The sequence below is a fragment of the Vollenhovia emeryi genome, unplaced genomic scaffold (assembly GCF_000949405.1).
Source record: "Vollenhovia emeryi isolate VEMERY1.0 unplaced genomic scaffold, V.emery_V1.0 DF939144.1, whole genome shotgun sequence".
Lineage (NCBI taxonomy): Eukaryota > Metazoa > Arthropoda > Insecta > Hymenoptera > Formicidae > Vollenhovia > Vollenhovia emeryi.
Window position 1 is genome coordinate 1,312,280 of NW_011967222.1, and position 27,097 is coordinate 1,339,376.

At 47.2% G+C, this 27,097-nt stretch overlaps 4 protein-coding genes across 5 annotated transcripts; all 4 read right to left on the minus strand.

The window, feature by feature from the left end:
• Positions 1 to 729: 729 nt before the first annotated feature.
• LOC105566510 (golgin subfamily A member 4-like) lies at positions 730 to 8,359 on the minus strand. Of its 2 annotated transcripts, XM_012020576.1 has the most exons (8): positions 7,864 to 8,342; positions 7,675 to 7,762; positions 6,412 to 6,581; positions 2,269 to 6,319; positions 1,856 to 2,172; positions 1,661 to 1,690; positions 1,214 to 1,516; positions 730 to 1,130 (listed from the first exon to the last, which is right to left on the minus strand). In XM_012020576.1, exons 1-8 carry the CDS (start codon positions 7,948 to 7,950, stop codon positions 1,107 to 1,109), a joined length of 5,070 nt encoding a protein of 1,689 aa, XP_011875966.1. In that variant the 5' UTR covers positions 7,951 to 8,342; the 3' UTR covers positions 730 to 1,106. The 2 variants fall into 2 exon arrangements, with proteins under 2 accessions (XP_011875966.1, XP_011875967.1); XM_012020577.1 differs by lacking the exon at positions 1,661 to 1,690 and having other exon boundaries at positions 7,864 to 8,359.
• Positions 8,360 to 9,161: 802 nt separating this feature from the next.
• LOC105566511 (40S ribosomal protein S2) lies at positions 9,162 to 10,936 on the minus strand. The gene is made up of 3 exons (XM_012020578.1): positions 10,840 to 10,936; positions 9,915 to 10,278; positions 9,162 to 9,682 (listed from the first exon to the last, which is right to left on the minus strand). Exons 2-3 carry the CDS (start codon positions 10,275 to 10,277, stop codon positions 9,194 to 9,196), a joined length of 852 nt encoding a protein of 283 aa, XP_011875968.1. The 5' UTR covers position 10,278; positions 10,840 to 10,936; the 3' UTR covers positions 9,162 to 9,193.
• Positions 10,937 to 12,046: 1,110 nt separating this feature from the next.
• Positions 12,047 to 20,972, minus strand: LOC105566512 (delta-1-pyrroline-5-carboxylate dehydrogenase, mitochondrial). The gene is made up of 7 exons (XM_012020579.1): positions 20,610 to 20,972; positions 16,286 to 16,499; positions 15,378 to 15,809; positions 14,852 to 15,262; positions 14,592 to 14,770; positions 14,326 to 14,514; positions 12,047 to 14,227 (listed from the first exon to the last, which is right to left on the minus strand). The coding sequence occupies exons 1-7, from the start codon at positions 20,657 to 20,659 to the stop codon at positions 13,993 to 13,995; spliced, it is 1,710 nt and encodes a 569-aa protein (XP_011875969.1). The 5' UTR covers positions 20,660 to 20,972; the 3' UTR covers positions 12,047 to 13,992.
• A 2,142-nt stretch (positions 20,973 to 23,114) lies between these two features.
• On the minus strand, positions 23,115 to 27,060 carry LOC105566514 (pre-mRNA-processing factor 40 homolog A). Its single transcript, XM_012020580.1, has 8 exons — positions 26,860 to 27,060; positions 26,125 to 26,353; positions 25,662 to 26,052; positions 25,140 to 25,574; positions 24,589 to 25,057; positions 23,828 to 24,463; positions 23,601 to 23,747; positions 23,115 to 23,514 (listed from the first exon to the last, which is right to left on the minus strand). The coding sequence occupies exons 1-8, from the start codon at positions 26,860 to 26,862 to the stop codon at positions 23,314 to 23,316; spliced, it is 2,511 nt and encodes an 836-aa protein (XP_011875970.1). The 5' UTR covers positions 26,863 to 27,060; the 3' UTR covers positions 23,115 to 23,313.
• Between the last annotated feature and the right edge of the window lie 37 nt (positions 27,061 to 27,097).

The window sequence follows — 27,097 nt, forward strand, 5'->3', positions numbered from 1 at the left end:
GCGGACAACTTTCTTCTGCGTATGCCATCCAAGGTCCTCTGACGATTAAAATTTGAATGGCGCACCTACCTGGTTTCCTACCTCGAGAGATATCTTGTTCGTGCAATTTGCTGCGTGGTTTGATCGAGGGGTGAACCGCTGCGGGCATTGTGGTGTACAGATTTGCGACATTACTGGGCATTACAAAGATAAATCAAAATAAATGAGATAAGATAAAGTGATGCCCACCGAGCATTAGTAGGCATTGGTGTATATAATCTTGGTCAGCGGTTTACCCCTCGGGGCACTCGGAAAACGGAACGAAACGCCTCGCGAGCGCAAATATATCGGAGATCGTTTAACATACGATTAACGTACATATATTTCTAATTTGTGATACTGATTGTTGGTGATAAGATGCGATATCTGTAATAAACCATTTGGAAAACAGTATTCGTTAGGAATATATATATGTATAGTATTAATTACAACATAGAGGAAAGTCCTCTACTATGAGATAGATTTTCGACACCCACATTCAATCACAAATCTCTTTTCGCAACGATTATACAATCTAACTGTGAATTTTCCACTAAACAGATCTCGCTCCAAGGGCGATAATTCATGGTGGAATCAACTGATGACGTCGGTTAATTTAACAGAACAACCCTGCTATCCCATATCAGGATCCTATCTCATAATAGGGAACTTTCCTCTACATGTACTATGTACGCGTATTAATCCATAGAGTTGTGCTTACCAAGATATTGTCATACTTTCAACGTAAAAAGCGCTTCATCAGAGAAGATACATACGCGTGTTCAGCACGTGGTCAGCTTTCACGCGACGACAATCACAGGTAAGAACATACTTTATATACATTATCTATATTTCTATGTTATGTAAGCCTTATCACATTACGATAACATTCTGTTAAATTAATATTTATAAAAATCTGTAAATATTACATTTCGCAGCTAGTTTGTACAAATTCTCCTCTTCTCTTGTATGTATACGAAGATTCAGCTCGCGTAAGCGGCCTGTAGAAGCATAGAGTACTCGGGCAGAAAAACGCGTCCAGCTGTTCTCTAGAATTCCTCTATACAGAAAAGTGGTCACATCTCGGACTACGTGAGACCAAGCGAGCCGAACTGAAAAAGAGACCCGTAACGTGGACGTTAAGACACGCGCGTACTACGCTATGTAAGACATCGCTTTGCACAGCCGCGCTCACCAGAGTTAGCTTATCCTCTTCCTTCTTAAGTATCTTCGCAGTTTGCTCCTGATCGAATTTGACGACAGCGGCGATTACCCTGGCGAGCACCATCGTCTCCCGCCCCATCATGTATTCGAACAGGATGTTCCTAAGGTACTCGATCTCCGTCGAGTCCTCAAGTGTGTCGTGTCGCAGGTTCACGAGCTTCCGAAGTTCCGCGAGTTCCCGCCTTTGAGAGGTCAGGGTCTGCTGCAGGGTGTGAATCGATCCAGTGCTCGTTTGTATCGCGGCCATCGCCACGCGTGAAGTGCTCTCTAATTCCTGCGTGAAATTTTCAGTTTACTCTCGACGTTCTCTTAATTGTTCTATCAAGCAACTGAGCGGTGTAAAAGTGTATGCACAGAGGAAAAGCGTAGTGGCTTTAAACGCTCGAGACAAGGGGAAAAAAATGAAAAAGAGCTTTACCTCGGAAGCTGCGTCAGTTTGTGCATCAAGCTGAAAATAATGCGAAAAATATGAACGCAAATTAAAAAATTAAATTTAAAAAATGCAAAACGTGCACGAATAATCATTAAAAATACATCAAGTCTAAAAACCAAATAAATTTAAGGGAATATACGGTGCAAAATGAAATTATATCTTCGGATTGTGGAAACTTACCTTTCGTTCACTCTGCCACTCTTTTGTCAGTTCGTTCAATTCTTCCTCGTGCTTAACTTGCAGGTTGTCGATTTTCTGCTGCACTATGGCCTTCCACTTTTTCTCCAATTCTTTTGTCTCGTCAGCGTGTTCCTTCTTAATCTGCGCGATCGTTTCCATCAAACGAGCAATGTCCTTTCCTTTCTCTGCCACCTCATCTTTTTTCTCCAGGACGAGGTTCTCGAGCTGCTCTGACCTCTCTGACAGCTCTATTTGACAATCTTTCAAGTGTTCCTTGTACTGCTGCACAAGATTCGATTCATAGTTGTGTTGGCGATCTACAATTAGATATTGATTATACATCAGAGCGTTTTTCAAAATCTTTTAGTCTTATTACAACAATGTTATTTTTTCAGATAAAATCAGCAGCTTACCAAAACGTTTCTCCAACGCGGCTTGGAGTTCCTCTTCCTTGTCATGCAACTGAGCTTGGAACTCTTTGACCAGCTGCTTCAGCCTCATTCCTTGTTCCTCCTCGTTGGTCTTCAACTGTTCCCTCAATTGACTGGTTTGCGACCTCAGCTCGTTGTTAGCCAACTGCATCTGCGTCTCTTTCGCTTGGAATGTTATCAACGTCTCGTCGAGCTGCGCCTCTAATCTCTTGTTCTCCTCGCGTAACTTGTCGCTGTCGAGCTTCGCGTCTCCGTCGTCGCGGACCGCTTCCAGTTCCCTTCGCAACGCATCGTTCGTCCGAACGAGAGAATTAATCTCCGACTGCAGGCCAGCGACCTTCTCTTCCGACAGCGCGAGCGAATTTCTCAGCGTGTCCGCGTCCTTTCTTCTCTCGTCGACCTCGAAGGAGAACCGCCTCAAATTCCCGATTTCCTGCGACATGTTGGATATTTTGTCCTCCAGCAACTTTATCTCCGCGTCTTGAGAGCCCGTCAACAAGTCTTTCAAGGCGCCCAGCTCCGTCGACGAATTCTTCGCGGACTGCAAAACGTCGATCTCCGACTGTAATCTATCGTTTTCCGCCCGTAGGGTCTCCAAACTAGACACCTTGGATTGTAAATTATTTACATGGGTCTGCAACTCGGCGCTACTGGAGCTCGCGCTTTCCAACTCGGCGATCCTGTCCTTCAGAGCTTTCCGCTCGGCGATCAGCGCGTTATTTTCCGAACGCGCCGCCTCCGCCGCGTCGGAATTCTTTTGAATCAGATCGCTAAGCTCCGATTTCAACTCCGCATTCTTATCCTCCGTATCTTTGATTCTCTCCACTTCGTCCCTCAGCGACTTTAGCTCCGCGCAAAGCCGCTCGTTCTCCCCCTTCATGACGCTGCCGTTGGTCAAAGCTGTATCCAACTCGGAAGTTTTACTCTTTAACTCGGTATCCCGCTCGCCGAGCTTCCCTTTAATCTCCTGCGATTCTCTCTCGCTCGTCGCCAGTCTCTCGTTCAGCGAATTCCATTCCGCATCCTTACGTTCGAGCTGCGCGTTAACGACCGTTAATTCATTTCTCAAGCGTTCCACCTCCTCGCTCTGACTGTTCAGTTGAGACTTGTACGACTCCACGTAATCCTTGACTGTTCTCCGTAGCTCTTCGATCTCTTTCTCGTAATCTGCGATTTTCCGCTTCAGAGCCTCTTCGTTCTCGCACATCTCCCGATTACGGCTCACGAGATCGTTATGCTTGTCTTTCAGACCTTTGTTCTCCAGGGTGATCGTCGCCAGCTGAGAATTTTCCAATTTCAGCGTCTCCTGCTGCTTCTCGAAGGACTCCAACGCGCTGGACAATTCTGCCTGCCGGGTCTTCGACTCGTCAAGCTCGGCTCTCACCTCCTCGATCGTTTTACCTTGCCGCTCTTTAATGGTCTTCATCTTCTTCAGTTGCACGAGTTTCAGGTTTACCGTTTCCTGCAGCACTTTGTTGTTCTCCATCAATTCGGCAATCTCCTTCGCGTGACTCTCCCTCGTTCCCTGATACTCCGCCTCCAAGTTCAGGTACTTCCTCACGTGTTCCTCGATCGTCTGTATGTGACTGTCGCATGTGGATTTCAAGTGCGCGACGTGCTCCTCCTCGCTCGCTAGCTTCTCGTCGCGGGTCTTTATCTCATTCCCTTTCTCAGCCAGATCGTCCTTTAGGCGAGCGATTTCTGACCTCGCGACGTGCAGCTCCTCCCGCAGCGCATCGTGACCGTTGCTCGCGGATTTTAACGAGCTAATGACCTCGGTCGCCTCGCGTAACTTGGCGCTCAATCCGTCTACTTCCTCAAAAGCACGACTGGCCTGCGCGTGCTTCTCCCTCAAGTCATCAATCTCAACGGACAACGCGTGATTCGCAGACTCGAGATTCTCCAACGTCCTCAGTCGGTCTCGCAGCGCCTTGACTTCCTGCTGCGACTGCGTCAATTGGTGCGACGCCGCTTCCAAATCGTGAATGTTAAAATTGAGATTATCGATCTCGGCTATTAATTTGTTGTTAGTCGCATTAAGCTCGTCGTACTGGTTGCCTTTCAGCGTCATCTCTTTCAACCGCTCGTCGCTCTTTCTCAATTCCGCTTCTAGTGCGAATTTGTGACTCGCAACCTGCGCCAGTTCCGACTGCAGCTCCGTCTCGTTCAACGCAAGCTGTTCCAAGTCCTTGGTCTTCAAACGCAGTTCGTCCACCTCGGACTTCAGTGTCACGTTCTCTTCTTCGAGCTTTGCAAAAGATACGGCGAGAGTCGCGTTCACGTTCGACACTTCGGCCTTTTGCTTCGAGAGCTCGTTCGCAACGACAGCTTTAACGTCCACGCAGTCCTGCTTTAAACGCCGCATACAATCGTTATAGTAAATGAGACGATTCACCATATCGCTCCTCTCTTTCTTCAATAAACTTATGACTGAACTGTCTGCCTGGGTCTTATTTGTAAGGTCGTCGATTCTGAACCTGCAAAGCTCGAGCTCGCTTTGTACCGCGCTTAACTCGGTCTTTTTACTCTCCAATTCTCCCTGCACCCCAGAAAGCTCCTCCAGTTTATCGTTCAGAGATTTGATCTCTGCCTCCTGATCGATCAATTTATACTTCACCTTCTCGAGCTTGGCCGCGTACTGCTGCATCTTTTTATTGTAATTCTCGCACACCTGATCCCTGTCGATTAACGCGCGTCTCATGTTCTCTAATTCCTTGTCGACGCTTTGCACCGTCGCTTGGAGCTTCTCGATCGTCGAGTCAGCGTCTTTCCGGTTTTCCTCCGCGACAATCCTGTACGCGTCGTACTCCGTCTTCACGTCCGAATGCATGATCTTACAGGCTTGCAATTCGCTCTGTAATGTTTCTCTGTCGTGTCTACGTTCTACACTACGTTTCTCCATCTCGTCCAATTTATGCTGCAATTCCTGCAACTCTGCTTCCTTTTCCCTTAAACGGAGCGTTACCTCGTCCGGTGTATTCTCGTCCGTCCTCTCTCCTTCGCTGTGATCGACTTTCTCGTGACGTTTCATCGCCGCCTGTCGCGCAGATCTCGCCACTTCGGTCTTCTCTTTCGATGTGTCGTGCGCCGTCGCGCCTTTATCCGCAGCTGTACTTGAATCAACGTGCGGGGATTTGAATTCATTCAATTCGGTCTTGTATCTCGCCACTGCCTCATTTAAACTGTCTCTATCTTCTGTCACGTGCTTCAGGTCGACTCGCAGTCGCTTGATTTGCTCCTCTTTCTCCTCGAGCTCCCTGTGCACGGATAGTTTGTTCTCGGCTAATGAAATCGCCGATTCCTCCTCGCGTTTGTGCAGGGTATCTACTTGTTCGGTCAGCTTTTCAATTTCGACACGCGCCGCACTCAACTCGCCCTCCGTCGCGCTTATCGTCTCGGCAGTGAGACTCTTCAGCGCCTCATGATCGCTTTCCAAGGTGTTCTTCTCCTTCATCACCTCCGTAAATTTCTCCTTGTTGCGCTTCAAGGACTCCTTGTACTTCAAGACGAGGCTCTCCAGCTTCTTCAGCTTGTCCTTTAACTGGGTATTTTCCACCGACAGCGCGTTATTCTCGTCGTTAGCCGGCTCGTTCGTCAAATCGATGAGGTTCGCCTTGGGACTCTCCCTTTGCTGGGTATCTTCCGATATTGAATTCTCTAACGTTGGTCCGCTCGCCTGCAACAATTTTATCTTCGTATTTAACGTATTTATAATGTGATCCTTCTCTTCTATGTCGTTCCTCAGCACGTCCTCCAAGTGCGCCTTCGCCTGTTGCTCCAGTTGACATTGCTCCTTTAGGTCGGTTATTCTTCTTAGCACCTTGTCCTGCGTTTCAACCAGCACGGACTCCAGTCTGGTCTTCACTCTGTCCAGCTCGCGATAGTGCGTGGCCAGATCCGTGTATCTACCGCGATACTTGTGGTACTTGGTCTGCACCTTTCGATAGGCGGAGTACAGCTGATCCTTGGTAACTCTGTCGAGATGAGGACTGATATTATCGTCCACCTCGCTGGCCGACTGATCCATGTCCGACTACGAAAAGAACAAAAGAGCAAAACTGTCAGCACGTTGTCGGAGAGAGAGTCGCGAGTACTGTTCGTCGATTGGCGCTCGCAGTGACGCACCTGCAAATGGTACAAGTTCGGGGGACTCTCGTACATCGGAAACAACGAGGACGCGTCGCTGGTGACGCTGCTCACCGAGGATCTTCTCGAGATCTCCGCGCGGTTCGGCGACGGCGACATCAGGTCGACATTTTGGAAGCTGTGCTTGGCCGGAGTGTTCTTTGGTGTCTCTGCGAGACAGAAAACCGTATACAGTCGCCAATATATTCCATGCAGTACCCACGGGACAGTACGTGCGGTGTCATTTACAACAGTATCGTACGCAGGATGCGTCGCCAGAATGGAGCGCTTATCCGTACGTCTTTCTGAGAGTGCGTCCCGCTTCACGTATGACGCACATCATTTATCCCTGCCCGTTTCTGCCGATGCAGATCAACTTTAGTCCCGGTTTAAATTACTTCCTACCTTTTTCTAAGGCCCGGTTTCACCAAACGTCGCTTAACTTTAATTCATGTTTGTCTCTTTCTAAAGTAACAGTTGGAAAGAGTCAAAGAACGAATTAAGCTAGGCTTAAAGTTAAACAACGTTGGTGAAACCGGGCCTGATTCGCAAAACTAGAAAAAGATATGAAGTTGAACCGAGATTAAAGTTAAACTACATTGGTGGAAACTGGCGTTATTCGCCATATGTTAAATAGGCTGCTTTCCTTTTAGGAAACACCAATCGACACAAGTCAACACAGTTTGCCACTGCGAAATAGCAAAGATTTAAAGGACAAGATTTTAAGTAAAGGTTCTGTCGAACAAAAGATTCTATCGACATACTCGGAGCGGATGCCTTCGGTCGAAAAGGGTCAATTGAGTCTTCCTGAATTAAATTCTAAACCCACACAGCACTCATGTCTTTAAGACGTCTTTTAGACATAGTACATATCTAAAGGACGCCTTAAAGACGTCTTAAAATTGCCTTTAAGACCCGTCTACAATGAGTTGTTCGTCGTTAGTCAGAAGTCGGAACTACATGTTGATCCTTTTCGCTTCTGGGTGGGAGAAAAAGGACCGACGTACATACATGTCCTGACTTCTGACTAACAACTCACTGTAGACCGGGTCTTAGCAATGCATGTTGTTTGGGACATGTGTCGATTTGTGTGTCAAAATTTTGTCAAGTGCGTTCCCTAAAAGGAAAGCAGCCACAAATGATGCACCATTGATGAAACGGAACGCACCGCAAGACCTCCGTGTCATTCCTCACAGTATCCCTCTTCCTGACGACTCACCCCGCGCGTTCCGACAACAGACTCGATCGCTGGGGCACGCTTACCGTCTCCATCCTCCGTCAGGCTGAAATTGTCATTCGACGCCGACACCTCCTGAATGGAGCTGTTGGACAGGGCCGGCGACACCACCGCCTGCAAGCAACAACAATAACAACAAGAAAAGAAGGGGCCGATTGAAAATCGTTCGCTTTCGCGGAATCGCGCGACGAGGGGGGAGAGGAGAGGGTCGCGACCTGCGCAAGCTGCTGCACGCTCGCCTGCAGCCTCGCGGGCGACTGCTTCATCTCCTCCGCGAGCTTGTCCTTGAATTTCTTGAACATCCTGGCGCGCGGCTGCCGGAAGCGGCGGTCGGTCGGTCGGTCGACGGTGATAAGCGCGCGATAAAACGCCGAGCGAAGTCAGAGCCCCAACGCGTTGACGTCGCGCGGTTTACGTGGACACGGGCCGTCGGGAACGGTGGCGCGAGCACGGCGAATCCGGACTGCGGCGGGACGGTGCGGCGCGGGGGACATAGTGGTACCCGCGGAGCGCGCCTCCTCTCTCCGCCGCGCGGATCCTCGCGAGCGAGAACACTTCTGGATGAATAAGGACACCGCGGGGAAAGATTGCGCGTACGTCGAGCTACATTATTTGATTATCCCACGTATGCCAGTACGCGCCTGTGTGGGTACTGTGGGTGCGCTGGCCGCCATTACTGCGTGGAGGTGGACGCTCGGTGACGTCATCGGCACTCTCTCTCTCTCTCTCTCTCTCGCGTGATGTACCAGATTTTAAAATTGCGAGGACGGTCAAATTTCAAAATCTGTAGAGAGAAGAGATATATTCTCGTTCGCGCAAGATTAAGCCGATCGGTAAATTTATATTTCGGTCGAGATTGCTTAATCTAGTCGAGTCTTCGTGAACTATAGATTTCAAAGGATACACTGAAAGAAAAATCTGATAGATTCAACCCAGTCGTCTGTTAGAATCAGAATTCCCTTTAGGATTTACCGAATTTGTAGTGAAGTCTAGCAAACTTCTGGTTATGAAATATCTTTCATGGTAAATCCTAAGGAATTCTGATTCGTTCATTTTCTAACAGACGACTGGTTGAATCTATCAGACTTCTTTTTCAGTGTAGATTTTGAAGGATTTCAAAGAATCCCGATTAGAATACAATATGTTGTTGATTTTCCGTCGTTCGACATGTGGAAGAAAGAAATTGGATCAGAGGAGATAAAAAATATTTAACTTTTTCATAAGAAACTACTAAATTCATGGAAGTCGGAATGCGCCCAACTGGACGCTCATGGGATACCATGAAAGGCGTTGGTTGCTTAAGACAGCAGATCGGTGGCCGTAGACAACTAAATTCTTGACTCTCGGAATAGCTTCAGACTCCAGTTAAGTCAAACGCGCGAAGATGCTCGAGCATCTCTGCAGGGGCAGTCCAAAATGTTCCAATACCTCACGAACACAGGGATAAAAATAAAATGCGTCTGAAATTGATAAACAACATAACGGGGAATCGAGGAATCGTAAGAAGACAGAGTTGGCGTCTCAAAGAACTTTCGTGACGTTTATTTAGACAACTTCGGCCGCCCTCGCGCCTCCCTTGTGAGTCTTGGACAGATACTCGGCGAACTCCTGGTACGGCGTCTTAGTCACAGCCTGTTCCTTCCACAGGTCAGGCGTCAGATACGCGTACGTCTTGGCGATCGCGGCGTACGTGGCCTTGGCGAAGTTGCCGAGCGTGCAGGTGGAGCCCCTGGCCGAGGTGTAGCAGTCCTCGATACCAGCCATCTGGAGCAGCTTCTTGGGAACCGGGGCGGACACGATGCCGGTGCCCCTGGGCGCCGGTATGAGACGCACTTGCACCGAGCCGCATTTGCCGGTCACCTTGCACGGCACCGTGTGCGGCTTGCCAATCTTGTTGCCCCAGTAACCGCGCCGAACGGGCACAACCGAGAGCTTCGCCAGGACGATGGCGCCGCGAATAGCGGTGGCTACTTCCTTGGAGCACTTGACTCCCAGTCCAATGTGCCCGTTGCTGTCACCAATGGCGACGAAAGCCTGCAAAAGATCCCTCACTTGAAATCCATTGCTCTCGTCGCAATTCTTGGATTTATCTATAGATGCTGTATGGGACATTTTATTGGCTACGGAGTATCTAAAGGTGATCTTAAATGTAAGATCCGACTATGAATACAGTCATTAGTGTCGCTTGACTGTCGTGAGATCCTTGCGTTTCTTCTCCTGGTCAGATATTTTAATCGATTGTAAATCAAGGGAGACTGATGGTTACCTTGAAACGCGTGCGCTGACCTGCCCTCGTCTGCTTCTGTACGGGCATAATCTTCAAGACCTCGTCCTTGAGATCCGGCCCGAGAAACTTGTCGATGATCTCAAACTCCTTGATGGGTAAGGAGAATAGATAGATGTGCTCGAGAGATTGGATCTTGCCGTCTCTGACCAAGCGACCCAGCTTGGTGACCGGAACCCATTCCTTGCTGTCTTCCTTGCCGCGTCCACGGCCGCGTCCTCTGCCTCTACCTCCACGTCCTCCTCGGCCCCTCAGGCCTCTCAGGCCGCCACGATCGCCTCCCGCGCCACGAGAGCCAAAACCTCCGCGAAAACCACCACGTGCGGCTGGAGCAGCGTCCGCCATTCTGTTAAGTAAAGTATATATTGATTTTCTCTCTCTCTCTCTCTCTCTTTCTCTATCAAACGTAATTTATATTCTGAAATAATTCTTTTTGCACAAGGTTCGTCGAAAGTCACAACGGTGACCAACTGCTTTGCAAACATTAACTACATAGTCCAAAAGCGCGGAGGAAATTGCGCTTAAGAAATTAAATAGAATTAGAATTAGGGGACATAAGTTTGAGTTATTCTTTAATATTAAAGACTGAGGCTGCGTTCCGATATTAACTGTCAGTACTGAAACTGTATAGTACACGTGACGTAAACTATAAATTTTCAGTACTGGCAGTAAATATCGGGACGCAGCCTGAAACATATTTGAAACTTTAGTACTCGGGGGGTGGCTAACTTAACCTAACGAGCCAGCACGTGGCGCTTAACAATGCACCTCGAGTCGCAATGGAAATACTCCACGCGGAGATACCTCTTTAATATCTGCTAGAAAAAGTTGACCGACAAACGTGGTATAGAATAAAAAATATCTTATCGTAGCACGGATAATTATAAATTTTCAGAAATATACTCACGTAGCCAACTAGTCGTGCGTACAATCGCAGCAAAATGGCTGTGTCTGGGCAACGTCACCTGCGTTCATTTAAACACTAGAGTTGACGTCTACGTAGTGACAACTAAAGTCATTAGATTTACGGCGAGACGTGTCCGCTCATCAACAACTTAGTTTACACCGATTGTTTGATCACGTATTAAATAGTAAAAAAACTAGTAAATGGATTTAATCATTGGCTGATCGGCTGAAATACGCTAATTGATACGCGTATCAAATGATCGGTGTAAACCAGGCTTGACGTTCCCAGGCGTGTTGATTGGCTGCGGACTAGTAAAATTCTCGAGTATCCAGAAATTTTCTTTTCAGTAGCCAATCAACACGCTTGAAAAATTTTTGTCGTACGACAAATGTAACATCAGCCTTCGAAAACACAGTCGACACTTTTTACACAAATTGACGCATGTCGCCTTCCATTTAGAATTTAATTCAAACTCAATCGACACTTTTCGACTCTGCTCGGGAGCAGAGTCGGAGTGTGTTGACCGAAGAACGGCATCCGCTTGAGCATTTCGGTAGAATCTTTTTTTCGATAAAACCTTTTCTTAAAATCCTTGTTCTTTCCCAGTGAGAAATGATTCGTCGAAACGATGTCGAATTTGACAGTAGTTGCTTTCCTTTTACATGAAAACATAAATCTCACCTGTGACGTCATAACTCAGTTGAATGCATGTTCCTTTTGATTCTAAAGTCTAATCTACAATGTGCTTTCTGCGTCTAGAAACATTCTATTTTATATAAACAGATCAAAACGCTCAACAAATTTGTCAACAATGTACGATTATACAATGTATAATATACAACTTACCAACTTGCATATAGATTTTGTAAACGTATACATTAGCTACAAAATAGAATGTTTCTAGACGCAGAGAGCACATTAATTGTAGATTAGGCTTTAAGAAGTGAGATTCAACCAGATTTAACTGAGTTTTTGCACACGATCAAGGCCGTATGCTTTAGTGAGTTTAATAGACTCGCATTAATGACGTCATATCCGAGTATAAAATACTCACATAACTGAGTGATTCAGTATCACTTGAGTGTAAAAGGAAAGCAGCTAATGTTACTCGTACAACACAACAGACGCTAACCAACTGAGTATATAGCCCAAAAATTCCTCTAGATACTATTTAAGTGCCGTCTGGTAAAAGAATTACGTACCTTACTACATAAAGACCAAGTTTTATTTGAATCACAATGAAAGGATCAGTTGTAAAAGGGTCCGATGCTACTATCTGCGCGTTGCTCCGAAACGGCCCGTCGGACGGTTTTGGATTTACATTCCTGAAACGTTCTTTCGAAATATGTAATGAAAAATCGATTTTTTTAAAGCCGAGAAAGGTATATGCCCCCTTAAACCGAGATCAAAGTTGATCTGCATCGGTAGAAATGGACATCAGCGTTGCCATTTTCACAATCGTGATGCACGATCACAACGCAGATTTAAAAGTGCACTCGAATCGGCACAAAACGCTCAACAGTGTTCTCAGCTGAACGCAGCCAATTGGAAACCCTCGGGCAGGCGCCTCTGACGTCACATCCGTTATTTCAAAAAGCGTCTCACGTCGGCAAAATACGAGGCGACATTCATACGCAAAGACGACATCGATTTATGTTTGCTTTATTGCTATCGTACACTTAAATAACGCTGTAACACTTGCCACAATATATAACATATTGTCAATTATTACATCCTCGGCGATCGCCTATCGACTCTCGAAACATCCCGTCTCAGTCACATTATCAACAATATTATAGGACGATCGATGATCAAAGATCTGGGTATATGTATAAATATTTGACACCTCAATTATTACAGAGGTTCGCGTCTCCCGCATATACAATCTTACAAAGTACACATTAGAAAGGAACTGCGAGTCACCGAAACTGCGTTACCCATTACAATCTCCCTAGTAGTAAAAAAAAAAAAGAAAAGAAATCCATCATTCACAACGTAATATCGCACCTGAAAACGGGGTCCAAGCTGAAGCTTTATTGATTACATTAACAATGTTTAACTCTACTCCGTCGACATTGAGGACACTTGTTGACAATGGCGCGGTGAACGTTATTTGCTATCGCGGATGTGACTCGATGAGACTGAGGACACCCCTTTCTCGCGGTCGCGCACCGCGAGAAACGCGTCGCTCCGCTCGCGTTTCCTCCACGATCGGCCTGATGCGATACCTGAGTTATAAAAGTGTTATTGTACTGAGAGAGGGAGAGAGGATACATCGGGCACACGGTGATGAGATCACACGTCTCCGAAATGCACATCGGATAATACTTTGGTAATGTACTGGCGGCGAGTAATCGAGACAGCGTGTCTGACGGCTCACGACAGCAACGTCTGTGGCTAACAGGATCGATCACGGGAGGATCCCCTATTCGTCGCGAGGCGATGTCAACGGAACATTCGAAGGCGATAAGGGTGCACTTGCTGCGAGCTCGACCTTCCTCCCTTTAGCGTTTGGATTCATCTAGGAATCTAGTCGTGTCTCTATTGTGTGCATCGCAAATTTGCGCCCGCGAACTTACTATGCTGTCTACCGAGAGACTCCTACGCGAAATCTCTTTCCTCAATCTCTGCACGTTGAATTAACTCGGCATTATAGAACCTTATCACACGGTATACAATACTTTTTGTTGTTCCGTTAAATTATATATTCTCTAAATAATTCCATCTAATTACGTGATCAGGGAGCGAATTAAGAACATTATACCGTGGGACAAGAATCTTAATCGGGTGAAGTTTTTATCTTAAAAAAAAATGTCTTATTCGTTTATTTTATCGCGTTCGTTTCTACAATTGAAATTTCGAGCTTTTTCCTGTCGATCCTGAGTACGCTGGAGCTTAATTTAAGAGTGATATTCTTACAAGTCCATTAATTTCCTATGTGTTTCCGTAATACCTCATTTTGGTGGTGGACTGAACGACGATTTCTTGTTCGAGTTAAAGCAGCATGGCTTAGTAACGCCGCCGTATATTGTCCCAATTTCTTTCCCGATCAGATATCGTAAATATAAGCGTATCTCGGTTTGTGACGCACGACTGTCGGGCAATCGAAATTATTGGATTAATCACGCCGAATTAACAACGAGCGGCCCACGTTTAGGCTCTCATGTACGGATAATCATATTCCCGTATGGGTGCGAAGGTCTCCTTAATAGCCTGCGGAGACGCCCAGCGAAGAGCGTAGTGAGGACCGCCGGCTTTGTCATTTGTACCGGACATTCGACTGCCGCCGAACGGCTGTTGGCCGACCACCGATCCGGTGGATTTGTCATTGACGTAAAAATTACCGGCAGTATACTTAAAATCCTCGAGTGCCTTCCTCGCCCACTTTCTGCAATAGCACGCGTATGCATGAGAAAATATCTTACTTTATCATTGTTACAGTATCACTGAACATAAAAATTTTCAGACCAACTTAATCTCACTTACTCATCTTGCGCGAATATCGCGCCTGTTAAAGCGTAAGGCGTGGACGTCTCCACCAGCTTCACCGTCTCGTCCAGCTCGGAATCCTTGTAAACGTATATCGTTAGTACCGGGCCGAATATCTCTTCCGTCATGAGTTTCTCCTTCGGATCTTTGGATTGTACTATTGTCGGCTCGATGAAGTACCCGCGTCTGGAAAGAGATTTCTATCTCAGAATGAAAGATCGAGATTAATTGCCGCGCTAGTGACAACTCGCGATAGAACGTACGAATCGTCGTAGCCGCCACCGCCGAGAATTTCCATCTTGGGCGATTTCTTCGCGTACTCGATGTAACCGGAGATCCGTTTGAACGCGACGGCGTCTATAACGGCGCCGGTGAATACGGTGAAGTCCCGAACGTCACCGACTGTGAGTTTTTGACGAAGGGCTAAGAGGCCGTCTTTCACCTGGAACGAACAGTTGAAAGTGACGACATGAATGCGCACCCCCCGAGGGATCCAATAGCAAGGCGTTGTCGCTAAACCCACCTTGCCCCACAGAGACTCCGGCACGTACATTCTACTGCAAGCGGAGCACTTCTGTCCGTTGAACTCGAACGCGCTCCTTATCGTCCCATAAACGACCGTCTCCACGTCGGCACTCGGGTGAACGAAGTGATAATTCTTGCCGCCGCACTCGCCGATTAATTTCGGGTAGTTCTTGTACTTGGAGAGATTCTGCCCGACCTGGGCCCACAGGCGGTTAAACGTCGGCACCGAGCCGGTGAAGTTGAGCCCGGAGAAGTGAGGCGAGGACGTGATGGTATCGCCAAACACGGGCCCCTCGCAGGGAATGAAATTCACCACGCCGGGCGGCACCCCGGCCTCTCTGCATATCTTAAAGATCCACCAGTTGGATAGTAACGCGGTGTCGGACGGCTTCCAGAGCACGGCGTTACCCTGCAATCGCGGCATGCACGTCGACACGTGCGTGTTATTATTAGCGCGTTACCTTTTTTTTTACTCGCGCGAGTCTCGATCAAAGGGCTGTCAGTATGGTTTGCAAATTACAAACCATCAGTGCCGGCGTGTAGCTGAGATTACCGCCGATGGCGGTGAAGTTGAAGGGCGACACCGCCGCGACGAAACCGTCCATGCCGCGATACCTCATCGAGTTGCGGGTCTGCTGATTCGGCGAGATCGGCTGGTACTTGAGGCTCTCCTTGACGAAATACGCGTGCATCTTGAAAAAGTCGATCAGCTCCGCCGCGCTATCGATCTCCGCCTGGATCACGGTCTTGCTCTGGCCGAGCATGGTGGCGGCGTTAAGGCGTTGCCTGTACTTGCCAGCCATCAGATCCGCTATCCTCAACCACATCTCGAGCCGTTTCTCGATCGGCCACCTCTCCCATTCTCGTTGCGCCTTCACCGCGACGTCGATTGCCTTCCTCACGAGCTCCGGTGTCGCCCAATAATACTTGGCGACCTTCTCCTTGTGATTGTGCGGCTGGAAAGAAATACGCAATTGTCTTGCGCGATAAACAAGGGTGAAAGACGGGTGTGTGTCGCGCATAACAGCTGCTCTTCTCCGAGTAACACTGGGCCAGTTGCCACCCCCCAAGTCTTCGAACCGATCCTAGCGCGATGCAGAACCAAATTTAGGTCTCGATGGAAACGTGACTGACTGCGCTCGCTTCTCCTCCGCTTCCAGTGGCAACAGTAATTAAATTCGATCCGCACCGAAATAGGATCGGATTGAAGACTTGAGTGGAAACTAGACCGCTGATGCCCGTTTCTACCAATGCAGATTGACTTCAATCTCGGTTTAACTTACTTTAGATCTTCTTTTAGTTTTAAAAATAAGAACAAGATAAAAAGTAATTTAAACCAAGACTAAAGTTAATCTGCATTGGTGGTAAACGGGCATGGAAAGGAGAGTATATCAACACTTGTATATCAACGACTATTAGAGTAGAAACGTACCATAACTTGATATCTGCACAGATCGGTCTTGATCTCCTCGTCGCCGATAACCAACGGCACTTCCTCGCACTCGCCGCTCATCTTATCCAGGACCTTCTCCAGCTCCGCTCTTTCCGGGCTGCCCTTGTTATAGCTGAGAACGGGCTCATTTTCCAACGGAAAGTCCGGCGGACTCGACGTCGGAACTATCGATCCCAGGTATCTGGTGCCGACTCTGTCGAACAACGAACAACGTCAAAGCGCGAAAGAGCTGTACACACTTGAGTAGATGCGTCAGATAAGGATTTATCTAAGGAGAGTCCTCTTAAGTCTTGTTCGCGATATCATCTTCAAATATTTACCCAAGTCTAAAAACACTTCAAATATTTACGGCCACTTGTGGTGAAGTCTCGAGTTAACAGTCTTATCCGTCGTTAAATATGCACTGGAATTCCGCAACGAGCCTCCTGTTTGCTGATCGATGTCGCACGAGCGACAGTACATTTAATTGTTCAGAAATTTCGATAGCGAAAATCGAGGGAATTTTTTTCGGGACGAGGCTCTTTTATGCTTTTTTTTATCCTACAGCTCTCTTTTTACGAGTCGTGTTGCGCACGTCGTACGGTCATAATTGTCACCTAATAATTATCATAAATGGATTAATGAGTCAAATTGACGTAACACGACGAAGGGACGTCTACGCAATCCGCGTGGACACGTGGAAGAGCGTGTGCCACGATGACGATTACGTAACGCCTTCTCTCCGCTTGACCCTAATTAGCACGGTGTTATCGGTATGCGCAGATAATTATGACAAATTGGGCAGTAAAACGATTCGCGGCGGTAAAGTATCGCTTTTAGAATAACATCCGTTCCAAATAGTGTCCAACAGCGAATTCGGTTGCTTGCACTAGCGTACAGTGAGTGCACGCTAATTGTAAGGCCTGAGGATGAAAGTGCCTCTAAAAATAGCCAATCAAAAGACTTATTAGCCACTTTTAGAGGCGCCATTGATAAAAGAGGGTTCAAAATACGGGCCAACAGCTTGTTTACAGTCACTTCTTATATTTAGAGTTCGTCTTAAATATCTCTTGAAACATTTCTTAGCCGGTAAAATGATCTGTATAGCATTTATACGAATAATTTTTTTGCTAAATACTCTTTGAACGTGTATTTAAGACGAAGTTAAATATACGAATTGACTATAAACAAGCCTTAGTGCGCACTCGGTGCACACTACTGCAAGAATCGAATTCGCTCCAAGACATAGCTTCTTTTCATCGTACGTAACTTTGATTTCTAATTACTTTCACAGCCCATTTCTAAAAATTTGTCTAATTAATATTATTTCCTTATTTTTTTCCGGTAAAATCTTATGCTCGAATGTTTAGATACAACAATTTAATATAAAAAATAATAAAGTATTCTAGTTCAGTAATTTAGCTTGTATAAATATCCATTTTAGTTGGCGCAATTTGATGATACCATTACTTTTGTAGAGAAGATAAAAATGTTTTTTTCTAACAAAATCTATCCAAATAATTAGATTATATAATTCTTGATTGGATAACATACTTGGCGTCTTTTTTACCCCCTTTTTTAAATAGTAATATCACACTAATGCCCATTTTTCTATCAATGCAGATTAACTTTGATCTCGGTGTAACTTACTTCACGTCTCTTTATGGTTTTAGAAATTAGAAAAAGGTAAGAAGTAATTTAACCGAGATTAAAGTTAATCTGCGTTGGTAGAAACTGACGTTAGATCTAGAGAAAGATGGAAAGAAAGTTAAACCGCGACCAAAGTTAGTCTGCATCGGTGCGTCAGGCAGGTTTTCCATTCATTGGCGTCACATGACAGTGCCTCTTCCAAGTATAGTTGTATTTCAGTGCTCACGTGACGATCAATGCTGCCGCGAGCATCGTGATTAATTGTCGCCGCGTAATCTGTCTCGCGAGAGCCAGCGCATTCGAGTTAGAAGGTGGAACAACGCGCGCTGAGGTATTCTCGAGTGTCCTCAAGATAATACATGTATACATGTGTAAATAGGGAGGCAAAATATAGCCCGCCGTAATTGCCGCTGGTCGACCGTCAGCTGTCAGAGAGCGCATTCTTACGTCTGACAAGCGACACGTTTCGCAGAAACGTGGGACAGAAAAGTGTCCCTGGAAATACACAAAGTATATTTTTAAAAAGCAGAAGATCCTCCGCGGAGCCAATTTTGTCTCGGGTCCATGTTCTGAATCCTCTTCTATCGCTAAGAGCGCAACTAAAATTGATTTAGAACGATTCTTATTGGTTGAAAGGATCTTTTACGGGCGCTTTTGTAGACAAGGTCTATCCTGACAAACTTTCACAAGTGCATAAGCATATGCATATATTTGTGGCCCGATTAGATTCTTTGTGCATATGTTTCCGCGCTATGCAGATTTTTCTAGATAGACAAGAAAAAAAAGAGGACTCGGAATATGGACCTCAGTGTTCTCTATCCGAATCACGGGAGAGACGGAGAGGAGGGGCAGAGAAATCGCAGACTAGAAAGTAGCGATCTTGCGAGGTCGCTCCGACGTGACCGAAGGAGGCACGAAACGAGCAAAAAAAAAAGACGGCCAATCATCGCCTCTCTCCTTCAAATCTAGGATCGCCTTTGACGAGCACGATTGACGAGATCTCGGAGCAGATTTTGCAAGGTGTTCTACAGAGCGTACGTTTGGCGGAGCGCCAGCGGAAATACAGAATCTGGTAGCGACAGACTGACTGCGGAAGCCGCGAGTGGAATCTTGCCGCGTTTCAGTGCTCCACTCGACGCCCGTTTCTAACAATGCCGATTAGCTTTAATCTCGGTTCAACTTACTTTTCGAATTCTTACAACTGGAAAAGGGTAAAATGGACCCTGGCGAAAAGTTTTTTTCTTCAGAATTTTTAAGAATTGTTTTCAATAATTGTATTTTTTTGCACAAATTTTCTAATTTTTCATACAAATTGGAACACTTTTCGGCAGTACCGAGACAGTTTATATCTTCTCTAGACCTTTTCATCTATGAATTCTGAAATGTTTCGAAATTTCTCATTCTATAATTTCAAACATTTACATTCACGCGCGAAAAATTCTAAGCAAATAAACGGACGTTCTCAGTATTTCCGCAAAGTGTGTCAACTCGTACGAAAGTTCTGGGAAAAATTTTCGCCGAGGGGCCCCGAGATTGGAAAGCCAATCTACGCCGGCAGAAACGAGAACGTAAGTGCCGCCACGTTACGGGATGACAGATCACGCTCGGTTTCCGCTGACGATTCCTCTGGCAGAACGCGAGCCTAATGTGGGCACAGTTGACGCCAATCTGCCGCGATATTACGCCCGAATCTTCTGGCACGGCCGACCTAGCGTACCGCCAACATTTCGCTCGGGAGAAAAAGACGGGTTGATCGAGCGAGCTCGACCCTTTCTTTCGTTGGTTCTTTTTCAATTTTCTGTCGATGCTTTTTCAGCAATGGAACGCACGCTGAATATCCTTTTAAATTTCGCAAGCCGGACTCGCGTATGTCCCGGTAGTAACGAAAGGACGTTAGACCCGGTTTCACCGACGTCGCTTAACTTCGAGCTTAGCTTAATCCGTTCTTGGTCTCTGTCCAGCTGTTACTCTAGAAAGAGACAAACATGAATGAAACCAACAATAAGATCAAAGTTAAGCGACGCTGGTTCAACTGTAAGCTTAGCTTGACTCGCTCTTTGTCTCTTTCCAGCTGTTACTCTAGAAAGAGACAAACGTGAATTGAAGCAACGTTTGGTGAAACCAGGCCTCAAAGACGACTCGGACTAAACCCCCGATTAACTCAGCCGGCAGAGCCGAGGCTCCGTAACGCACGCGCTATCCGTAATCTCTCTTTATCTTCCTTTCAATATTCAAGCAGCGAGAGACTAACGACGTCCTGTCGACGTCGACGCGGTATCTCGCCGCAGGTGTAACCCGAGAGAGACCGCTCGCGAAATGAACCCAAGTCTCGCTCGAGGTCGCGCCAAAATTACGTGGTGACGCGCGTCCGCGGCGGGCGAGCCCCGCGCGCGAGCGTAAAATACGCTCCGGGTCCGCGCGCGCACGTCGTCGCCGTCGCCGTCGCCGCCGCGAGATTGACGGCAGCTACGTCGTCGGATTCCTCCGTCTCGACGGCTACCCACGTCGACGATCGATGCAACCTCCTTCCCCGTCGACGAGAGGAAGCAGCGGCCCCGCAGTTGGGTTATCCGAGGGGGGACGCGCGCGCGATTTCGCGTTTCGCGGTGCGATCGATATTCGTCGGCCGTGTGAGAGCACCGGGCTCTAAGGACGGCGCCGGGGTCTTACTCACTTTTGGGTACTCGCCAGCAAATTCGCCTGACGGCAAACCAGGCCCAACATCTTCCGGCGGTGCGACGGGGACGGGTGGCGGGAGAGAGGAAGAGAGAGAAAACGCGCAAGAGGAAAAGAGACGGCAGGAGGCGGCGGGAGGGGGGGAGAGAGAGAGAGAAAGAGGGATGACGTCGGCGCGCGCCCTTCGTAACTCACGACAACCCGAAGGGCGAACGAGGTGCCCTTCTCGCGACTGACAGGTCCCGCCGGAACGACGGTCGGATCCTCCTTTCTCCTCCTCGGCGCGTCCGGTGCGCCGAATTGCCGAAACTGCGACGGAACACACGGCCCGAAGCGAACACCGCGCCGTCGGACGAGCCGCGCTACACCGGGGGTTCCCCACCTCTCGCGAGAGCGCCCAGGGCCGTACGATCGTCCGGAGCGGCGGGGCAGGGGGGTGAGGGGGAGTGGGGGAAGGGGAGGCCCCGAGGCCGAGCTCCGGCGCGTCTCTCTTCGTCAATAAAAATTAACTGCCGCTTATTGTTGTATCATTATTCGACCTGCGATCGTCGATCAGGTCTAAACGTCAAGACAAAAAGTAGAAGGAGATCGTTAACCCTTTACGTCTCTGTGCAACAATTTTTAATTTGATTTTATTAATTTAATGTTTAACTTGATTTAATGTTTATTTTATTCACTTAATTTTAATTTTCACGTCACGTCAACTTCACTTCCGCGTTTGTCTCCCCGCTCGCCAGCCGTACCTCGTGCAATTCTCTTTTTCTTTAAATACGGAAAAACATTATCGCGCTGTCGAAGAACGAACACGGTTTTTTTTTCCACTTATCGAATCCTTGTCCAAGTGCTTCGTCCATTAAAGGCGTAAATAGCAGCGAAATAATACTTAAATACCACCCAAGTTATCGGGCACGTCAGTTTTTACGCCGTAAACTATTTCTCACCCGCGGCTAGATCGAATCTAATCAAAATCAATGACGGTCGATCAGACCGCGGGCGTTTCTCCCACATGGCGCGCGTCGCGCAGGACGAGGGCAGGGAGGCGAAAGAGGACGGAGGGTTCGATCTTGCCGTGAAACCTGAAAGCCGATACCTTATCTCGGCGATCAGACTCGCAGAGGGCGATTTATGTCAATTCCATTTTTCAATTTGAAAATAGAATCGAAGCCTCCCTCTCCCCCTTTCAGAGAGCTTCCGTCGTCGAGCTCGTCGCGGGCGTCAAGACCGCCTGGTGTTGAATTGTTAATAATACCTACCGACTCGCAATATATGCTGCTGCAAACAGCCGCGTTTAAATGCCAAATGTGTCGGCGTGCGTATGTTACGTATTACAACGCGGGCGTGCGATCTCTGTGCCTAAAAAAAGGTTTGCGCAAAATTCAAGAGAAAAGCTTCGAGTGTCGCGCGCGAAACTTCCTCGACGGCGGGACAGAATGAAGGATTAAAGAAATTGAACTTTAATTCTAAAACTCGATCCTCGCGATTGAACGGTCAAAGCAAAGCGCGTGCAAAGTAGAAGTGAAACAGAAAAAAAAGACCGGTACTACGACAATTACTAAAATATAATACAATTAATTCTCGAAACGAATGACAAGTTTTCCTTCTTAAAGCTATTGGCATGAGCTACGTTTGGTATATTTTATTACAAGCGACCTCGACTTTTACGCGTGGTAACGCTCGCTAATGACTTTTCGTAATTAACTCTTAGGGCCAGTTTCACAAACATCGGTTAACTCCTAACCGAAGATTAATTGATTCTCTGTTTCTTCTTAGATAAAAAGATAGAAAAACGAAGTCGACTAAATTGTGGTTGACAGTTAACCGATGTTTGTGAAATTGGCCTTTAGTTTCCAAACGCGCTGTACTCTGTTGAATTCGGCTAATTGCGGTCGCTGTCGACACAACTGGTGGAAAATCGACTAGAATTTAACGACAAAACGCGACGGGAACACGCCTTAACTTCTATTGGTACACACGGCGATTGTTCTCTTAAAATTTACCTGGAAAATCGTGTAATCGTGGAACAACGTAACATCTTGAAGAACTTTATGAGAATTCTTTTGAATACCGTGTTGTCCAACGAATACAATATTTTAAGGATAAATTGTAAAAGTCTCTCCGTGCAGCGTAGATGGAAATATATACGTTCTGCAATACATCTATTTGCATGTTAAACGCAATTCGATAACGACGATAAGTGAGTTACAAGGGAACAACGGTCCGTCACGGGAGACTCTATTGTCTTTCAGTAATTTGTCACGGATATTTCGAGACATACGTCGCGCATCGTTACTCCTGATCACAAATAGCGCGAGCGAGTCGTTGAAAAAAAAGAGACAAGCACATACATTTTTAAAAATGCTCACCTATATGGCGGAAGGTCGAGATGCGTTATGTAAGGTGGTCCATTTTTAAACAAATGTCATTGTATGTACCGGCAGGAGTCGCGCGTACGCGCATCTATATGCATATTTCAATTTACGTTTTTTTTTTTAAATCGAACGAGTCAGTATTGAACTTATTGTATATTCGTATCTGTTAATACATCCTCGTTTCTTGAAGTAACAAAGATACCCAAGTAGTGAAGAGGAGCCTTCTTCTGAGATAGAGAGGCAGTCGTCAGAGTAAAGATAAATAATTCGTAATAATTTCAGATGTTGCACTACCGAGACTGCACGCAAGTGCGACAGCACTTGGCGAGGTCTTCAGTTCTCCTCTTGTTGCATTTGCAGCTCGCGCAGCAGTTGCGCCCTTTGTTTCTCCAGCTCGTCCTCGGACAGTTCGTGATGGTCGTTGTTTTCCGTGGGGGAACCTTCGCTGTGGACCGAGGGCCTTCTGTGCTTCTCCTCTTTTCGCTTCCTCTCCGGGGAACACTCTTCGGAGGACGGAAGACCAGAGTGCGAGCGCTGTGAAAAAATAGCAGAAGCAACGTGGTGAGATATGAAAACTCCCCTCGACGAACTTCATTGTACATCATCAATCATTCACGTACCGAATGGCTACGACCTCTCTTCTTCTTGCTCTTCTTCCTCTTGGACTTTCTCGTCTCCGACTCGGAACTGTCAGACTTACTGGGGATACTGGGCGAATGCGACTTGTGTCGCTTTCTCCTTAAGCCTTTCTCGCTACCTTCAGACTCCTGCTAAGAAAAAAATATCAATTTTACTCTTGTCGCGATCGGAAACGATGAGGACGTTGACTGCTTTCGACAATACTCACGCTGTGCGAACGCGATCGTGATTTGCGCTTCAATTTTTTCGTCTTTTTCTTCTTACTTCTGATATGATGATGACTGCAGCTCTCCTCAAGCTCGTGCTGATACTCCTTGAATATCCGTATTCTTTCGCTCTCCAAGGTGATCGCCTTGAAATCTTGTTCCTCCTCGATCTTCGATCTCACGTCTTCCCACGCCATTTGGTAGTCCACATTCAATGTCTTGAGCAAATTCTTGAAACCAGTCTCCAGCTTCTTGAATTTCCGCGTCTCCTCTTTGACGCGCTCCTTCTCGCGCGCCTCTGCCTTCTCCAGCAGTAAATTGTATGTTAATTTAACGTTACCTGCGTCTAGAGTCGCCGACTTTCGGTCCTCGCACACTACCGTGGCGAATTCCTCGAAAGTCGTGTTGACCTGCACCTCGAAGTTCTTGTCCTTGAGTATCTCGCGAATGATCTTCTTCTCGTCGTGGAATCGAGACTTCAAGTCCTCGACATAGAATTTGAAAAGGTCCAGCGGAGTCGAGCCGGACTGCCCGAGCATAGCCGAGAATCGAAGATCGGCGGATAGCATGGGGTACAATTCTACCCACAGCGACATCGACGTGAGCTTGCCCTGTTCGTGAAGTTCATCCAATAGATACTGAAACATATAGTTTTTTATTATACAGGAGAACTGCGAATTAAAATAATCAATTTAATGTAATTAGATACCAAAATCGTACAAAACAGTTAATAATTAAACCGGGAACAAGTTGCGACACCTACTATGAAGCCATCCCTGTTTTTCCTCTCCTGTCGTTTCCTACGTTTCTTCTCGCACTCCTTTTCCTCCTCCTCGTCCTTCTCCAATTGGCGGATGTGGTTCTCGAACACAACCAAGGCATCCTCCTTGTCCATCTCCAACAAGTCTGCGTCTTCTGCGAAGGCGGGATGCTGCAGCAGCAATGCCTGCGCCTCCTGCCACGTCGTCCTGTAAGTCACTTCCGTCATAGTGTCCAAAACTTGAGCCAGTCTTTTGGAATTTCTCTTCTTCAATTGTTTCGCGTCCTCTTTCTCGCGCTTCGCCAAATTGAAGATAACATCCTCGTAGATGTCCCGGCGATCCGAATCCCCGACCGCCCTCCAAACCTCCAAACCTCCAAACATCTCCTCGCATTTGTAATATTTGGTCGTGCTCATCATTCGGTCGTTGTCTAACAAGAATTGCTCTAAATCCTCCTTGGCCTTCTTCAATCTGTCGAGGAGCGTGTGCTGCGTTACCATTTCAATTTAACTGTACGTAAACTTAACGCGATGAAAGTAATGGCGATACCTACCTGAGTCTCTCCTGCTCGCGCTCTTCCTTCAGTTTCTGCGTCTTGTACGAATGGAAGGCCTGTTTACGTTCGTTCAGCTTCTTCATCTGCGGGTACCTAGGATCATTCTGAATCAACTTGACCGCCTGTTCCCACGTGGCGTTCGATGGCACGTCCCTCTCCCTCAGTAATTCCTTGAACGCCTCGACCGCTTCCTTCTTATCCTTGAACTGCATCTTGGGCTCGGGTGTGCTGGTGCGGCTGTCATTGGCCGAGCCCATTGCGGAATTACTATCCTCGTCCGGTTTCGTGGGCGGTGTTGGAATATTAATTGCCGCCAGCGTCGCGGCCATCGCCTGCTCGATAGCCGACTTCCCACCTGACTCCGGTGTACTGGTCTGCGATATAGTCGGGACATTCGGCGACAAGTGTTGCATGGTCATAGAAACCATGTTGCTGAAGACACAGCGAGATCGCAATGAATACACGGGAGGCTTTTGAAATAATGAGAGGCAGACAATCCGATCATCCCGCTCGACTTACGAATTCGTCGCGTTCGCCACGGCCGCCGCAGCGACCGCTGCAGCTTCCTCCGCTATAATTCGCGCCTTCAGCTCCTCCAACTCCGGCGGTATCGTCCACCTGGACTCCTTGGTGGTCACATTGTGATAATACACCTTAGCGTTCTCAGACTTGTACTCTTTCCAAGGACACTGCGACAGCAACAATTCGCTCTGCGTTTTCAGCTCGTCCGGCTTCTCCCACAACGACTGCTTCGTCACGGTGTTATAGTAATACGTTCTGCCGTCGGGTGCTTTGTGTTCGCTCCAGTCAGTCTTCTTCTCCGACGAGGATGCGGACATCGCTGTGCTGGCGTCGCCGCTGGCAGGCGAAGGCGGCGGGATCCCCGGTGCCGTTATTTGCGGCGACGCAGCTGTAACGTAAACAAAATTTGAGCAACGCGGACTTGCAGGGGAGCATGGGATAGTCAGCGATGGATATTAACCTATGACTCCGGCCTCTTGAGGAGGCGCCGCGGTGATAGGGAAAGTAAAACCTGGCGGAGGTATGGAAAACTGAGGTTGCATTATGCCCGGAGGACCTGGCGGTAAACTGGGAGGAGAGATGAAGGGTGCCGCGGGCATGATGGGTGGCACAAAGCTAGATGCGATATTTGGCGTTGCCGATGGAAATCCTGTTACAGCGGTGGGTGGCGCAATACCATCGTTCGAAGCCTAGTAACGTTTACATTGTCAGTCAGAGATGATTAGCAGTAATTTCGAAAAGCGTAAAAAGGCTGCTTTACGCAAGGCCGTAACTGTTAACTTATGCCGGAATCGGTAAAAATTGTCCAATCACTAATTAAGTGTAGAGAATATTTGACTGTAATTGGTTAATTTTTAACGGTTACGGCCTTGCATAAACCAGCCTTAACATAACGTTCTCCTCGTCTCGCTCCTTCCTCTCCGCTCACCTCGTACGCGCAAACAAAATCTCTGGAGAGGAGGACGGAGAGGAGCGAGACGAGAAGCGCCGCTGCGAGTCGGCACGCTCCGATGTACATAAATGCTATTGTTGTTACTTAGTGTCACACTAATAATTATCGATGCTGCCGCGTGTCGCCTTGTTAAAGGATTATACGAAGCGGACAAATTAACTTCTCGAATTCAATCTCGTACATGTCGCAGAGAGGTTACCAGTTACGACACTTTTATAGATTTGTAACGCTCGATCTACGTGCCATTTGTGTTAGAGAGATCGTCGAGTGGGATTCCGCAAAACGCTCTTTGCGATCGTTCGGTCACAACAACGTCACAACAAAATCGAAAATCAATACATTGTGCGAAAACGCTTTGGCTCACAACTCATAACCTGAGTTTGAGAGCCGACTCCAGCCGACTCGGCCATGTACACACGCCTGCGGTTATCGATTTCTCGACGTCAAAAAATATCGCATTCTGCATTACCGACCGAGGATA

What these genes read in the sequence shown, in the direction of transcription:
- LOC105566510 (XM_012020576.1), bottom strand. Translation starts at nt 7,950, where the DNA reads ATGTTCAAGAAATTCAAGGACAAGCTCGCGGAGGAGATGAAGCAGTCG. An exon ending in CGAACTTGTACCATTTGCAG is followed by an intron (nt 6,320 to 6,411) that starts GTGCGTCACTGC and finishes TTCTTTTCGTAG; the next exon opens with TCGGACATGGATCAGTCGGC. An exon ending in AGTGGCAGAGTGAACGAAAG is followed by an intron (nt 1,691 to 1,855) that starts GTAAGTTTCCAC and finishes CATTATTTTCAG; the next exon opens with CTTGATGCACAAACTGACGC.
- LOC105566511 (XM_012020578.1), bottom strand. Translation starts at nt 10,277, where the DNA reads ATGGCGGACGCTGCTCCAGCCGCACGTGGTGGTTTTCGCGGAGGTTTT. An exon ending in GTCAGCGCACGCGTTTCAAG is followed by an intron (nt 9,683 to 9,914) that starts GTAACCATCAGT and finishes GATCTTTTGCAG; the next exon opens with GCTTTCGTCGCCATTGGTGA.
- LOC105566512 (XM_012020579.1), bottom strand. Translation starts at nt 20,659, where the DNA reads ATGTTGGGCCTGGTTTGCCGTCAGGCGAATTTGCTGGCGAGTACCCAA. An exon ending in CGGAGTCTCTGTGGGGCAAG is followed by an intron (nt 14,771 to 14,851) that starts GTGGGTTTAGCG and finishes TGTTCGTTCCAG; the next exon opens with GTGAAAGACGGCCTCTTAGC. An exon ending in GGTGGCGGCTACGACGATTC is followed by an intron (nt 14,515 to 14,591) that starts GTACGTTCTATC and finishes ATCTCTTTCCAG; the next exon opens with ACGCGGGTACTTCATCGAGC.
- LOC105566514 (XM_012020580.1), bottom strand. An exon ending in GTGGCGAACGCGACGAATTC is followed by an intron (nt 25,575 to 25,661) that starts GTAAGTCGAGCG and finishes CTGTGTCTTCAG; the next exon opens with CAACATGGTTTCTATGACCA. An exon ending in CGCGAGCAGGAGAGACTCAG is followed by an intron (nt 25,058 to 25,139) that starts GTAGGTATCGCC and finishes GCTCCTCGACAG; the next exon opens with ATTGAAGAAGGCCAAGGAGG.